Consider the following 17655-nt stretch of genomic DNA (forward strand, 5'->3'; position numbering starts at 1 on the left):
TGGTAAAATCACTTATAATATCTAAAAATCTCTATTTGTTCAATAAATTGTTGCTCCAGTCAACTAAAAAAAAGATTCCTGCATCTCTGAGACATCTGACCTTTAAGTCACACTTGGCTTAGGTGCATTATACAATCATCAAATACCTGAACAATAAACGAACCACACAGGTGCAAACAATAGCTGGAGAGCAGCAATGCACAATATGATATTCAAGGACAAATATCTCCAGGAAGATGTTACGTGGAAATTGCAAGCAAATATATTGCAGTGTAAGCCTATGCACGAACCCATAGTAAAATAATGTAGCGGGTGCTAAAAGGCTGTGTAATGAACGAGCATTTAGTAACAGGCTCTGGGTCATTTAGTGTCACTGTTTTACAAAAATGATATACCACAGACAGGGTTTCATTTCGAGATGAAATCTCTATTCTACTGTATGTGCTGATAGAATATCTTGGAGAGAGAAAAAAAAATCCATATTTGGACACAGTATAAGGCCTTATCCAATACACTATGCTATCAAATGATGAGAATCCCACCCCTGAATAATTTACTGGGTGCTGAGCCAGGGGAAATCCTATCCACTCAGGAAAGTGAACTTCTCAAATTTGACACACTGAGCCCAGCCCCATCAGCACACCGGCTACAGAAAGCAGCTGAAATGTGCAGACAGGCACTGCGGGCAATTCCAAGGCATCTGAGCATCAGATGTTGGCTTTATTTTCCAGTTGAATAGTATGTTCTATAAGTCCCCTTTAGAGATTATATACCATCAGCATCACAGCTGTCAGTTATTTGAGAGGAATATCTGTCATGAACTCCTTTTATTACTTCTAATTGATTTATGAGGGACCCTTGAGCAAGAAAATACTTTTATTCAGCCTGTAAAAACCAAAATGATCCTGTTTCAGGCAGGTATATATCAAATTGTTTTATTCTAGTAACTGGAACCTCATATAAAAATGAGCCATCGTTTCACTCCTTCCTTTCCTGTTTGTTCTGCAAAAATATGACCAATACATTTTTAGCCTGCATAAAACGTTTGTGGACTGGAGCAGACAGATGCTTGGATGGTTCCATCAAGACTTTTTTGGGATATTATTTGAAAAAAAAAAGAGTTGCTTGATTATAATGTACTTCGATTTCACTTGCTCAGAAATGTATGTTATGCTATTCTGTCCAAAAAGATTGGAAACATTAGCAGTTAATGCCTATGTTTCATAAATTTATAATAAATAATAATAATAACAATTAATATAAGCCATTTTTTTGACATGAAAGAACGATGTCGACTGTGACCCATTCCACACACAAAAAATATGTCTACGCTGCCCATAACACACACAGATAAGTACGTTAGTGAGTAGAGGGTTTAAGAAAACAACGGCTAGTTTACCAGTAATGAATATAAGCAGGTTATTTTCCCCAATATTCAAATACCTGGGATCATTTATTCATTTACCTGTAGGGGGCGCCAGACCCCAGTCCTTCTCCCGTTATTTCAAGTAAGATAATCAAATTCACTTGCCTTTATGAAGGCTCTGACCATAAATAGGACTCATATCAGTACCAATTTAACTAACACGCTAATTATACAATTTTAAAGATGGAGAAATGATGTTGTAAAGAGGAGATTTGGAGAGTTTGGATCAAGGGGGGTTTATTGGCAGTTTCTTTGCCAAGCTTTGCTCATTTTTTTCAGATTCATAGGATTTTGTTTCCAATTACAGCCATAGACACCAGTGCGGTTTAGTTTGAGCCAAGGTTCAAGAATTTTTATAGCATGGTTAGCATGGAAGTGCTCTATAAAAGCAGGATTCAGGTGAGAAATATGTGAATGCATTTCTTATTGGTGACAGTTTTGCAGATATTTTATAGATCTGACTTGATGTCTTCCAGACAGCTATGAAAGCCTTCACTTTTAAATTAATTTTGGCAAAAAAATATCTCAGCATGCATGTCACGCTATGTCCTTTTTAAAAAATGCCTTCTGTGCTTTCCTGACCTGCTTCTCAGAGTATGTATAGGATATATCTGCAGCATATTGATATATATTGATTCAAAATACGTTCTGGTGTGTTGCACAAACCTCTCTTGTTACCACAAGATGATAATTAGATGCTGAACAGGCTCCACATCAGGCAAGTGTTTATGTGCTTCTTATGTGGGTCGGAAACTAGACCACACAAATTGTGCTTTTCATTGCACTGTAGAGGGTGTAAATAAACCCCTTATTAACACACACTTGATGTCTGGCCAGGGGCAGCTGTGCGCATTACGTTCATTTCATTTACTCCACATTAACCAAGAGAAGGCAGGAGGATGAATGTCAGTGCTGCAGCACTTTCTCTGTGCTGAAGTCGTCGCAACGGATGCCAGGCAGAAGTTCGGAACCTGCAGAGTAAGAAGAATGTGGTTAGTATTCCATCCTTATGCCAAATGCCTTTTCCAAATACTGTAAGTCCATTGTGATTGAACAAATATTTGAACTATGAGTAGCTGGACTGCAGAAACTGGAAAAATATTAATTATTTTAGGTAAAATACAAAACCTCAGTCTCTCTCTCTCGCTCTCTCTCTGTCTGAGTGTTATTATAATTCACTGCAAAAATACATAAATATTCTCTTGACCACACAGCATTTCATCCAGTAAACACAATGGTCCCTGATTTTTTAAATCACTGTAAATACGCACATAGTCCGCTGCTGTAATACTAGCCAGGCCTGAGGAGCACGAGTGTGGTGCGTTCCCTGGAGCCAGTCCCCTCCGGCTAACATGTTTAGAGTACCCTGGGTCTGCCATCAGTCTGAGCTCTGGGAGGGCGGAGCCAGCCTGTGTGAAAAGGGCTGTGTCAGTGCAGGGGGGGGAGAAAAGCCAGGGTGACACTCTGCAAAGCCTCATACGATTCCTCCCATCATCGTCGCTCCGGCGCACCCAGGACCGGACCGGCATACCTAAGAAGCCCGAGCTTTGTGTCAGAGTTGTCTATGGAATACAGACTGAAGTCCGAAACAATGTCAGGTTCTGTCTTAATTGTTAAAACGCAGGTAGCATTCATAATAGTCAAGTGGACCGACGAGCTGAGGGAGGAGGAATCACCTTTGAAGAGTGCTGAGTGATGCCTCCTACAGCAAAGACTCTCCATTCAAGGTGCTGATAGTAAACGACATACGATAAGCAGCAAAGAAAGCTCTTGGAATTGTTCTGGAAAGTCCTTTGATCAATGAACACTGGGCAGTGTGTTTTGGAGGCGTACTGTCATCAAATCGTGTTACTTTCACTCCAATGAATCATCTGGGAAGAATCTAGGAGGTAAACAACTCTCACAAGCTTTCCTGAAAAGCTGCATTCATTTTGCCACCAATATTTTGCATGGTTTGCATGAGAACTTATTCTCCAGTACATTTATTTTTGGATTATTTTTGCCTTTAAATTCTTCAAGGACGTCACAATTTGAGGACGTACCAGTGCTTAATTTGATCAGAAATATGGACCATTACATGAAGATTGGGAGATATGTTTTATGGAGTATGGCTCTCTGGATGCAGCAGCTTTTTGGATGAACTTCTGGCATTTCTACATCTATCCAAAGGTGGCTTGTCCTTCTGGTGCTTGGAGGAGGCACAGTCAGGTTTTTGTGAAGGTGGACGGAATATTGATCAATGCACGTTTTGCCTAAAGGTCAGCTGGAGAGTTAAACACAGAGACAAGGCTGGATAAGCCAGGCGAACGGTAAGAACGCGACTTCGTTTGCCAGCATAAACTGGGCTTTAGGTTGCAGATGTCAATCGGCACTGGAGACTAGCGTCTATTAAATATCAATGACCCTGTACAGAACACAGACCAGTAAATGTTGCATTCCCGTCAGAGTATTAATGGTGCAAAACCAGACGTGTTTATTTGATGCTCTTTGCGTTAACAGTTTGTTTAATGCTCCAGATCATATTGTCAGGTGACACACTCGACTTATCACATGTCTGTGCGCTATACACTGTGCATATTTTTTATATCCCTGGCACATCGTGTCCTGCAGAAACTCAGGAGCTCCTGACCGCACACAGGATCACAGAGAATATAGGAAGCCCTGGCATAACTGAAAAGCACCCATGCAAAGCCAGATGGGAACAGTCATGCCCCTGCTTAAGCAATTACATAATTTTTTTTCCCCCAGAATACAACAAATTTACACAGACAACAATTCAGGTAACCCAGGTAACCCTTTTAAATAATATGTAATTGTTTAATTAGGACACAAAATTTATTCATGTACACGTATTTATCAAGTGACATGATATTGTAAGGCAAACATATAAATTTATAAATAAAAAGAGACTTTTTAACAAAACTAATTGCCATGCCAATCAATTAATAGACCTTTAAAATATGTTAATAATGAATAAATGATTTGTAAATGATTTGTGATGACAGCAGCCTAAACATCTGATGCCAGAAGCATAAGCTACCTGTAAAACAATGCCATTTCTTTATTTCTGAAATGGTAATACACAAATGTGAATAATAGGCCGTAAGGCCTAAATTCCAAACAGCTCCTCTCTGCACATGTTCTAATACTGGAAACATACCCAGCAGTTAAAAGCCTGGCGAATAAACACTGCCTGATTTCAGGCAAAAATGGTGTGCTGTGTTACAAAACAAACCCAGTTCCAACTGTAATTCGACACGACTGCCATTTGTCGATTGAGAGAAAACATATATTTCATAATCAGTCTTCTCCATAACATACAAAAGGCAGACATTTAAAACAATTACTTTTAATGCTAGTTTAGCCACATGTGTATCTTGCAAAGAAAGTAAACAATTGGGAGAGGAGGTCGTGTCCAGTTGTTGGACATCTGTATGCTGGCACCTCCTTTGTCTGAAATGCAGTTGGGCAATACAAAGCGCAAAAGCTTTGAACGTCTCAGAGCTGGCTGCAAAAACGACTCCAACTCTTGCATAAGAAGGACGGCAACATATTTATTGCCCATACTCTGTGAAGCACATACTTTGAGGATAATTTGAAAAATATGACTTTGAAGTGCAACTTCTTGTCGTCTATTTTAGTGTGGCGATATGGTAAACGTTAGTCATGGACGACCTTGCCAGGGTAACACGCAGGGAGACGCAGAGACACACACTTCCTGCACCTGTCCCAGGGCCCTGACCTCTCACGGTGATGCCTTAGGAGGTCTCCCATCTGCAACGTTGTTCACTCTCATCAGAGGGTTATGGGCTAGTTCTCATGCGCCCCAAAACAGTTCAAGATGCTCTCCATGTGGAGTCTTATTTTTTCAGTCTTATGTATGTTAGATTTCATAAATGAAAGTAGACCCTTCCAAATCACCCCTGGTGCTTCAAACCGGCCATGTACTCAGCTGCGAAGGATCCGTTTTACAACTTAAAATAACCTCATGCAGAAAAAGGCCAGGGAGCATTTCTGACACCTCTGCAGCCGCAACACCAGACAACACGAGGTCACAGCAGGTAATGCAGACTACACGTCCCAGGCCTTACAGTTTGTGGCATATTTAGGTTCTCCTCCATAATCACAGTTATCAGAGAAAAGGCAGACAGTCTGCATGCCGTGTTGCACCATTTTCCTGACTATTGTTCGAGAGAGGAAAATCTGTTCTCGGGTCCAGTGGCTGCATCAGGTGACCAGTAAGACATGTAATTAGATGTTTGTGGTCAGCCTGCCTAGGGATTTGAGGACGCAATTAGCACTGGGCTTGTGGTGGCACTTGAGAGACTGGAGTCACTTGAGAATCCTGAGCCACAAGAAGGAGATTATATTAACATTTATAAGAACTAATGAAAACATACAATGTGATCGCCTTGCACCATCCCAAGTATGGGTCTAGACACATATTCAATATTTATTCAAATACTAACTATGATTGGTTGAGCCCAGATAGCTGCATGAGAAATCTGAATTCTCTTGATCACATATCAAATGAATGATATACCAATACAAGAGCTGCTTATGTGAAAGTGATTGTTTTGTTAATGTGATACACAGCATAGCAGAGGACATCAAAATTTGTCCTCTTCCTTTAACCCATCGCCTTAGGTAAGCAGTGAGCAGCCATAAAACGCTCCCTGGAGCAGTGTGTGAGGACGGTACCTTGCTCAAGGGGACCTCAGTGGTCCCGTGATGGTTCGGTATTTGAAGTCTACCCGTTAGGTCACCATTGCCAGCAAACGTCTACTGATTCACCATGCTGTACTTGAAGGGTCATTTACCAGATAATTTACCAGAATGTGCATTACTATGGTCCAACAATGCATTTTAATGTAGAGATCGAGCCCATGTTATATGAACGTTTTACATAATTCATAAGGGTGTTTGAATAACAATGTGACCAATAAAAAAGGGGTCAATCATACTATGCATTGTTTAACAAGCCTGGGAAATCTTTGCTGAGGAACAGTAAGCCCAAACACTATTGTGAGCATCTCTTAAAAGTCAAGGACCTACTTGACTGAACAATCTGTTTTATTTTTGTTTGCTGAGTGTGTTCCATGAACACAAATCTTCTAACTCAATTTCATTTCCTCTGGACTGACAACACAAAAATATAAAGACTGCTAAGAGGACATTACAACAGGAGTTCATACACCTATTATGGCTCTTGTCTAAGATTCACCCTAGGTTGACCCTATAGGTTCTTACTGGAAGCACTATAAATCAGTTATAACATGCACTTATTATATAATGTGAGAAATGAATGAAATCCACTAACATCGCCACCTGATGAGACACATACTTAACAGTCCTTCACATTATGACCTCATTGTGTTTAAGACAGGACATGAAAGCACCCTACTGCATTCCAGAAGGAAGTTCTTTGATTAACTGTGTTTGGAATAGAGGACTGAACTTTAATGAACTGCGAAGGACAGGATATTACCACAATGAGGGGTAAAATGGGTAATACATGACTATAAAAAACAAGAATGACATAATATAAATAAAACTTTCATATGTGAGCAATATGTAAAAAGTATCATAGCTGAATGAATGAATGAATTAATTTACTAAAACTACTAAACTACAAGGAAACCCTTTGGTTTGAAAGCATAAGTGGCATGATTGTCATTGTGACAATCTACAGCACAGCACATGGTAAACACAAATAAATGTGTATCCTGCATTTGACCCATCATTCATCACCCCTCAGTGAGTAGTATGCAGCCATGAAAGGCGCTCAGGGAGCAGTGTATGGGGCAGGTGAGACTCGAACCAGGGCCGCTAGCAAAAAAAAAAGATTATCAGATAGATTATCAGTTTCATGGCTGTTAACTGGGTAAATCTTACTTTGATATGCATATATTCTTAAGATTATGTATTAACATAAACCTAGATTTTAATGAATATATAACAGCTGTTCAGCCTACAGGGTACCACATATAATACAAAATTTGCTAAATGTCTGCATCACCTCAGTATTGTTCATTTCTTGAATCTAACTTGACAGCTTGATTCCACAAGATGAAATTATAACACTCTGCCGCTGTGGGAATGGCATGTATCCAGCAAGTCTTGCTTGAAGACAAAGAATCCCTGATAAGATCCCAGACAAAGAGGGGCTGAGTGAAATAAATCTTCCAGTCGGGGGAGATCAGTAAAAGAATCCTGTTAATAGACTTTTCATGTGTTGCTTGACATGATGCCAGAGCAGTATCCCATGATCACCATGCCGCTGTGAACACAGACTGCTGACTGGAATCCACTGCTTCACACCTGCAGTAATTCAGAAGCTTACGCTGGTACTAGTACGTAAAAAAAGCAGGAAACTCCACCTTGACAGTAAAGGGTGAACATCGGAGAATGCGTTGACGTTGTTTATCTGACTCCATTCATTAATAGTAATGTATTTCAACTCATCTGATATTACATGGCAGAATAAAATTGACAGGAATGAACAGTTTCTAATTTATTAACACATGTAGATTATGATTATTGCAGTTACATGGAAATATTGTATGTACTGTATGTCACAAGAAATACCCCAATTAAAGCAGAGGAGATACAGGGAAAGAGAGAGAGCAGGAAGCCAAGCTCCAGAGAGGGAGCTTACACCATGGAGAGCAGGGGGGAGAAAAAGAGATGAGCCCAGAAGCTGGGGGAGGAGAAGCCCCCCAAATGAGGTCTGAGCACTTCCTTTATACTGGACATTTGGTTCCAAAAAAAGGTAGCCACAGATGAATCAGGTTGTCGTGTGATGTTTCTGCATTGTCCAAACATCACACCTGATACAGGGACACAGTGGTCATCCACCCCAACAAGACTTTCCCGTCATGGCACCTCAGGTCTCATGCTGGCCTTTTAACATTGTGGCGATACTTCGTGTTTATGAGAGTAAGGCCAAAGCTTGGAGATAAAGTGGCAGTCTTCATTAACACATGAAAAGTCATGGACCCGGAATTTCCCATCTTATAAGAATAAGATTGGAAAAAATCTTGCTCAATGGCAAAAACATGCCTGATGACATCTGCAAATGAAATCTTTCAGGTCTGCGCAACGCTCCCCCTCGATGATACTGAAAGGCAAAAGTGCAACATCCATCGGCTTCGCTGCTGCTCATGTTTGCTGCCTCTGTTTGCGAAGTGTGCCCTCACAAATGTAACCTTGTTCTTTTGCAGAATGTCAATGACCGAATTTGCTCTAAGATGAAGTTATGGAAGTGTGTCGCCATCGTCTTGATGCTCTGTGGTGCAGCGCTGACTGTTTTCCTCACTAGAACTGCTCCTACCGGGGAGTCTTCATCACCTTCATCACATTCAGCACTGTATGGTAGTTCCAAATCTTCTCCTGTGACTGGAAGACGTAGACCCAGAGCGGTTGAAGGCATGGATGCCGTCCTTTCTGAATGTAAGTCAAGGGCCTTTTGCATGTCTTGGGGAGGGTTGGAAAAATGTATCACTATTACATTTTAACACATTACATTTTACTTGTCAGTATTTACGTTTTACATTTACAGCATTAACCAGACGCCCTTATCCAGAGTGACTTGCAGTCAGTAGTTACAGGGACAGTCTCCCTGGAGCAACTCAAGGTTAAGTGTCCTACTCAGGGACACAATGGTAGTAAGTGGGGTTTGAACCTGGGTCTTCTGGTTCATAGCCGAGTGTGTTACCCACTAGGCTACTACCACCCATTTAGAATACAGTTCATTAAAAAAAGAATATCAGCTTGTCAAATTTATGCACAGTCAATAATAAATGATATTTATGTCGGTATGTGTCAATCATATTGATGCTGGTATCCAAAGTTGACATATTTACCATCCAGCACCAGTAAAGTAAACAAATAATGATAGAGCACAGCTGTTTTATATGTAGTCATCCTGAAAATATTCTGAACATATACATTTTATTTAGTGTAACAGTATTTTACCAAATCGGGATTTAGCCTTCACCACCCACCTCACTTAGTACAGTGAGCACATTTGCTATTGAAATATATTTTTTTATTAGTTTATAATTACCTAGTCAGCTTTTTGCAGAATTCAGTGAAGTGTATGTACTTGATTTTTCACTGTTGTGTGTGTGCCCTGTGCTAACACTTGTGAAACACAAGTGAAGGTTGAGGTTGCTGTATGTTGTATTGTTTGATTGTACAGTGTCCTTGGGTGTCAGAAAGGCGCCTATAAATAAAATGTATTATTATTATATTATTATAGGATCACAAATAGTCTCTCAGATCCATAAACTTGCACATCTGTCCTAATTTTAACACTCTGTCTTCAAGAATTGACTGTTCAATTTCTGTCTTATGTTAACAGGTGCCATTAAAACACACACACAATCACACGTGTGTAGAAAAAACCCAAGGATGTACACATTCACTTGCCAAGAAAATGTCTTTTAAGGTACCCTGAGGATCTGTAGTTCAGGGAAGGAGATAAGTCGGTCACCATGGGTTAGATAGATATTTCAGGTCATGTGGCCAATGGGCCACCTGTCTTTGATGGGCAACAAATAAAAATTGTATGTTTTGTTGCTCACCTTTAGATCATTTAGCTATGGACATTTAATGGTATATTATGCTTTGTGATTATTCCAATCAGAGTATAGTGTTTCAGTGTCAGGTCACGCTGTCAGCTACTCTTTAATCACATAAACTGTCATACAAGAGCAAATACAAGGTAGTAATAAACATGTCCTTGGTGTTCTGATGTTCTCTCCAACAGGCTGTTTCAATATGCATCAGATGCACCTTATCTTTTCACACCTCCCATATTATCAGAAATGACTGTACTAAATGTTAAAGATGTAGCATGTGTTAAACGATCTTCCTTTACTCTCAGTCATGCAGATGTTCAAGAGCTTCACTGAGGGAGAACTCAAGCAAGTCATTGCAGCCTTGGTGGAACGGGAGAAGGCCAGCGAGGGCAGAAGGACTAAACGGGCCCAAAAGGGACCAAAGCACTGTTCACTCAGGAAAATCGAGCTCACTGTAACCAACCTGGGCCTCGGCTACGTCAGCGATGAGACCATTTTTTTCACCTACTGCAGTGGCAGATGCAGAGAGAGCAGGAGCAACTATGATCTTGCTCTGGAGCGGATCCTGAGTAGGAAAAAAAGACGCTGCTGCCGCCCCACATCTTACAGTGACATCTTGTTCCTTGGGAACAACTTCAAATACCAAACCATCTACAACCTGACAGCTGATAAGTGTGGCTGTTTATAGGGCTTGCACTTAAAAAGTGCCAGATGGGTAGAATAAAAAAGGGGAGGACTTCTGCACTTCAAAAGGCAAAAATATATTAGCTGTAATATATTTTTTGCTTTTATTGCCTTTGGCTCAGTGTTCCTTAGAAATACAAAAAAGCCAGAACACACTGTATAAGTAATATATGTTTGTGAGCATTTCAAATTATAATTATTGCTTGTAGCTCCACTGGCTAAGCCAACTCACAACAAAAATGACACTAAATAGATATGTGTTTGTACAGTGGCTGCAAATGCTATGCAATGTTGTACAATTGTAAAAAGGGAAAGCCTGGAAATATCCATGCCTTACATAACCACAAATTTATACCACAGGCTGCTCTTTACGATGAGTAATGCATGCTAACCCCTATAGGGTAAACGGAGATGACAGGGCTCTTGTATATAGTAGGTGTTGCCAGCAGAGCAAAAGCAAGAAGTGGAATATGCATGTGGAATTTGGTATTAGAAGCATATTAGTTACTTCTGAGCTAATCTCCAGCCTTCAAAATACTTTTTTAAACTACCTCATTATTTTGTTAAGTGTGTGAGATAGTGTCATAGTGGAGTTTATTATTTTCTCATCCAAACTGGTGTAATATTCTTATTAACCTAGGTGACATGCGTAACAGTCACTCTAAATATTTCATCTGCCCTTCCACTAATTGTTTTGTATTTTAAACAAATAGTATTTATAAAATATGTCTCTTTTCTTGTCCAAGAGAATTGCCAAACCTCATAACCCTACAGTGTTTCACTTTGACTTCATAGAGATTTAAATGGACAAGACAGGTCAACACCTTCTTTGGCACCTTAATCAGTGTTTTCTGCCTTGAGCTTTCTACATGTAACTTTAATATGGTGACCACTGCTACTTGGGTTATAGACCAAATTGCATTATACAGTTCATAAACTGGCAGATCATTTTATTGTGGCCGTTCTTGGGAAATTTGACTAGAATTAAAATGTTTTTTTGTCTCTAATACACACAAAACAAAAGGCATATGTTCATCTATAAATGTGGCCACAAGAGATTGTGCTGCAGAGTGCCCCTAATTTAGCCTCAACAAATCCATTCCATTTGAGCAAATCCCATAACAGACTGCGCTAATCCACTTAACGCCTTTATAACCAACTTGGCCAAAAATCCGTTTGCTGCAGTGGGAACACAGAACCTTAATGAGCCACAGACAGCTATTATTAGCTACACGTTCAGTACAGGGAAGCGCCTTTTGAGTGGAGTCTGGATGACGACATTGAAATTGTAACTATTTGATTTGATCCATGGGTTATATAAAACATTGCATAAAACAAGTAAATGGTGACTTCAAGATGCATGCAACCCTAACCCTCAACAATAAACTAAAGAGCATGAACATGAACAACTATTATCTGAGCTGAAGTGTGTTCACTACAAAAGGATCCACTTCCAACAGCTCTACAGGAAATCATCAGTTTAATTTACGTTTTCACTGTGACCTGAGACTCCCAAGAGAATGTTAAAATCCTGTGATCAGAGACCAGATGAGAAACTTCTTAAGTTAAGTCTAATCAAATAATTAGAGCAATGAGGTAATTAAAGGCCCAGGCTGGACATAAGCCCAGAGACACAAGACTTTCCGAGACATTAATACCCTGAAGTATCTGTGCTTAAAAGTCTATCCATCATCTTGAGCATTTTTAGCTACAGATTCTATTCAAATGAAGTTCCTTGTGAAATAAAGGGAACATTTTTTCACATTTCTTAATGATAAAATGTATCGTGTTTTTATTCTGATGCATTGTTTTGGTATGTGACAAGGTGCTCCATGATGTGAGCATCCAGATTAATTAACATGGTCAATTCATTAATTACAGTCAATTAATGGATTATTTATTTTCACAAATCTGTGGACACATTTATCCTACATATACTGCAAATCCCATGCATTTGTTTTTACCTGGATCACCTGACAATTCTAACTACAAAACAATAGACATGGCATTGTTTGACACCATCAACAAAATATAAAAGAGCTGATGCAATGCATCTTTTAAAAGATTGTCTATATTTATTATAAACAAAATTAGGTTTATTTATTTAGAAGTGCAACTAATAAGAGGTATGGTTATTTATTGAATGAACTGGTGCCAAAGTTGGACAAATGTGTACTGTACATCATGTATTGCTATGTTTAATAAACTTCAACCATCTTAAATTGCATTTGGCTGACTTGTGGTTCCTGGAAGAAATAATGCTAATTCATAAATGTATAAAAACACTTTCATTTTTATTATATAATAAGAGACCTTTACGTATGTATTTTACTAAACTGAGATTTTACTATTTTGTCCCTATGCCAGACACCAGACTTATGCCAGATCTCTGCTTAATTTGGAATTTAACATTAAAATGATGATGAGTTCAAATACAAATGAAACGCACTATGTTTAATGAAATATATAATGCACAATAATAATAATAAACTCATGTCTCTGGAGTTTACAGTCATTTCCACCGCAGTGTACAAAACAGTATTTTAGGTTCAATGTTTTAGAAATTGTGTACATGGTAGCCATAACAACAGTGACTCAAAGGAAAAGCATGTCTGGAGACAAAATAATCAAATCAAGGTAAATATTACTTTACTGAACAGTTTGTTTATTCTGTACTTGAATGTAATTTTTAGAAAACCTCATATTATTTTGCATTTATTATGTGCTAATTCTTAAAATAGCATTAGCAGGTTAACATATTAAGAGAAAATTCATTTTCACCACTAATGATCACAGAATCCTGTCATTAATTATACATTTTCTGCCCAAATTGGAAAATAGTTGAAAAATGAATGAATTTTAGTTTTTACTTAATTTTGCAAATAAATGCAGGGTGTGCATTATGGGTTGTTATGGCTCACATGACAGTCACTTATCCTAACTTAAATTAGATGCTGCTACTTACTTTTGTTGCATTGTACCTGTCATTTCCATCGTGTTCTTGAAAAACATACTCCCAAATGCTTAGTGCTTCCCCCAGTTTTTTTTTAAACACAAAGAGAAAACAAAACAAAACCCAGAAATCATTGACTTTCTGAAACAAAGACTTAAAATGTTGGATGATGGATGGATTGTCTTGATGGGTTATGGACTAAATAATCAGAGGGAAATAATTAACTAAATGAAAAGGGGGGAGGAGAAAAGCACATACCCGGGGGAAGGGGACCAGTGATGACGTGACACTGTCGGGAATAATAAATAATGAAACATCTCTGGGACTTGTTCAGAAAAAGACCACTCGATGTCTTGTGCTGATGAAATGAGATGCCATTGAAAGATGCCAGAGTATGATTGAATATTAAGGCCCTTAAATGTTTGTAAATGGTGTTAGTAGGTTCAACAAGGACCAAAGACATCCTGTCTTTAGCCATGAATGTAGATATCTTGTTATCAGACTGAGAGACCCATGAGACCATTGCGTGGCAACATGCATGATGCACAGATTACATTGTGAAGGCCGAGTCTGGGTTTTCTGCATATGCCTCTTTCCTAGTGATGCAGTTCATAAAGTGAGTGATTCACTGTTTACTCTGCTGTCTCCCAGGAAACTGTCAGACTGAAAAAGGTCTGAAATGTCAAAACCAACTTCATCATCCCTGAAGAGGCTCACACGTTCCTCAGTCACCCATCAGAATTTCAAGTTGTTCTTCTCTGTCATGAAAAGAGGAGCAGTTGAATGTGTCCACGTTGACATTTATCATAAAGTTCTTCAATGTAAATCTTTTCATATTTAGACAGGCTACATAAATTGAAGGCTGAATAAGTAGTGTACCACACAGTGAACCAGATGCGCAGTCACAGATTCAAACCCCACTTACTACCATTTTGAGTGTCTGGATGACAGCATTAAAAATGGATCCATGGGTTATATAAAACATTGCATAAAACAACTAAATGATGACTTCAAGATGCATGCAATCATCAGTGAAGTGCCTGGACCCTCAACAAGGAGCATGAACACTTAACCCTGAGTTGCTCTACGGGGACTGTCCCTGTAACTACTGAATATGAGGCAATAAGTGTGTAAATGTAGAAAAATTATGTTAAATAAATGCATGTAAACTGATACCATTCAATAAGAAATATAAAAAAAGCAGTGTTTATAGCAGTCTGCTTTGTCTTTGGATTTGTGTTCAGGATGCTGTAAGCTCAGTGGAGGGTTTTTTACAAATGAGAGTTATTTCCATGGAAGGATCAAAGAGTATTTCAATGCAAATCAGTCTGACACAAACATATCAGGTTTTCCCATGGAACACAATCAATCATTCTACTCTGCTAGTGTTTATTTTCCATGCGTTCAGCCACTAAATGAAGTAGGAATATCATTGGTCAAGGGGAAGACAAAAGAGACATACATAATTAAAAAAAATAAAAATAAAAAAATAAATAAATAAATAAATAAAAAATATATATATATATATAGAATACATAACTTTTTTAACCTTTAATCATTATCATTATGCTCTAGATCCTCAGCATCAAGCAAAAAGTGTGAAACCATTCATTATGGCATAACATATTTTGACAAAACATATTTTGACAGCAGCACATTTTTCATTCCAGAAAATGAGAGGTGTACATCTATCACGACGACATCAAGATATCAGCCTGGCATGTGAGATGGCGATCTGTTTCCATGGAAAGTAGAGGGTTCCACTGAAATGTGAGCTCAGAGAAGACGTTGCTTGCATGGATGTCATGTCGCTATGCTACACTGGCAATGAAAACAGTTCTAATTGTGATAGAAACAACATCTACTGATAAGGAAGTGTAAGCAAGCATTCAGAATGAGTCTACTAAACAAACACCGCTACACTGCCATAAGCATTTTTATTTATGCTTTAGTGATTTTAACAGGATCTCAATGTGGAATAAATGCTTTGTGCATTTCCAGTGGGAGGAAATTGAGACTCAAATTCAATATAAACAAAAGTGTCCAATGAATGGTCTAAAATGTATTTGTGAAAAAAGGATACATGTTCAATATTAATATTATTATATTAGTCTGAATCATCTGTGCAATCATGCACATGAATTCATATAAACTGCATGCAAAAATAGTCTATTAGGTTATTATATGCTGCTACATATTGAATACCTGCTCGTAACATATAGCATATCAGGTCGACAAGTGGGGGAAAAGTCAAATAAACTTTTCCTATAACTGACATATCTCCCACCACAACTGTGTAATTACTGTAAGCTCGCTGCAATTACAGACCACTGTGATCAACGGCGGGTGCCCTACCATAGTCAGCACTACAACGCAAACAAGATGATGGAGTAGATAAACACAGCCATGGAGCTCCAGGGAGCTCCGAGTTTGATGCAGAACTCAACTATTTCGGTTGCTCGCCAGATTTGCTTACAGAAGACCAGGAGACAAAACCAGTGCCTTGCAAGGCCTTTGACCATCGCATGCCCCTATATTTGACTCTTTAAAAAAAAAAAAAGAAACCCACTGTGTATATATCATTAAGTCAGTGACTATCGAATTCCTAAACATCTGTGAAAAAAAGTATGTTTTCCAATCATGCTCTGGACAAAACAGCTCAAAATTAAAACCGTGGATGCGACACAAATCTATTTTGGTCAAAGCTCTTTCAACAACTGGCCAGCACCTCCACAAGTGCTGGGAGACAGGAGAGAAAGAATACTGCTGCTTCTGTTTAGTCTGGCATCATAAAAGGTGCATCCGTCAGGCCCGGCCTACCTTCTGTCCACGCTGTGCTGCTTCTGCAAAATGCACACTGCATACGCCGAGAAGCGCACGCTTCCTTTAGTTCGCCATCAGCAGGAAGGTTCCTTCGCAGGATCTTCTTCATTTACAATTTACACGAGACTGCTGTGAAAATAGAATATGCAAGTACAGGTATACACATGGAACCATTCATACAGCATTTGGACCTTGAATAGAGCAAATGCTCGTTAACATTTACATTACATTATATTTTATAGCATTTATCAGACGCCCTTATCCAGAGCGACTTACAATCAATAGTTACAGGGACAGTTTCCCCCTGGACCAATTTAAGGTTAAGTGTCTTGCTCAGGGACACAATGGTAGTAAGTGGGATTTGAACCTGGGTCTTCTGGTGCACAGGCGAGTGTGTTACCTGCTAGGCTACCACCATCCCATTTAAACAATCAGAAGTCAGGAATGCTGCTGGCCTGTCATACTCTGCTGAGAGATCTGATGACCCGCAAACGGAAACAGTGACAGGTTAGAGTTGCTCCTCTTGAAATAGTGCAAACCAGACGGAGGAGAATTATTACAGATCGGAGATCTTGTGCGTGTGGAGGGCAAGCCAGCCACACTAATACAACGAAAGTAAGAGCGCCATTCTGCGGGTAGTGAAGAGCCATACTGTATTACAAATCGCTGGCTGCGTGAGGGGCTGTGTAGTGGTCAGAGTGGCCATGCAGACCCCTGTTCACTCCATGATGGGCAGGTCACTCAGACCGATCACATAAATTAAAAAAAAGATTGGTGCTGGCCACGTCACACCCCTTCAGAGCCACAGCAGCCCCTTTAGCAGAATAATGAGGTCATCTAAAAAGCCGCTGCTGTCCACACCTCCACCCCACGTATTAGGGGGAGAAAAGTGATGGCCCTAAACCCACCATTAAAACAGCTCGAATACAAATTTGTGAGTTTTAAGACAACAGCACTCAACGCTAGTTTTTATTTTTGTCTCACTTATTTCTACAGTAATACAGCCCATTGGAATATACCGGAATAACAAAATATAAAAACTGAGAGCGCCCTCTTCTGGCTAAAACACTCATTTCCAACCAAAACCAGAACACACATTTGGATTTCCACCATTTGGAATGCTCCAACAGACATATACACATAAGGGACAAAGCTAAATACTTTTTTTTTTTTACTGATAACTG

General features: G+C 39.2%; 1 protein-coding gene across 1 annotated transcript; it reads left to right on the top strand.

Annotated features, from left to right (window-relative positions):
* Positions 1-2921: 2921 nt before the first annotated feature.
* nrtn (neurturin) lies at positions 2922-12712 on the top strand. The gene is made up of 3 exons (XM_029000835.1): positions 2922-3735; positions 8650-8878; positions 10317-12712. The coding sequence occupies exons 2-3, from the start codon at positions 8677-8679 to the stop codon at positions 10697-10699; spliced, it is 585 nt and encodes a 194-aa protein (XP_028856668.1). The 5' UTR covers positions 2922-3735; positions 8650-8676; the 3' UTR covers positions 10700-12712.
* Positions 12713-17655: the final 4943 nt, after the last annotated feature.

This window comes from Denticeps clupeoides, chromosome 13 (genome assembly GCF_900700375.1).
Source record: "Denticeps clupeoides chromosome 13, fDenClu1.1, whole genome shotgun sequence".
Taxonomy (NCBI): Eukaryota; Metazoa; Chordata; class Actinopteri; order Clupeiformes; family Denticipitidae; genus Denticeps; species Denticeps clupeoides.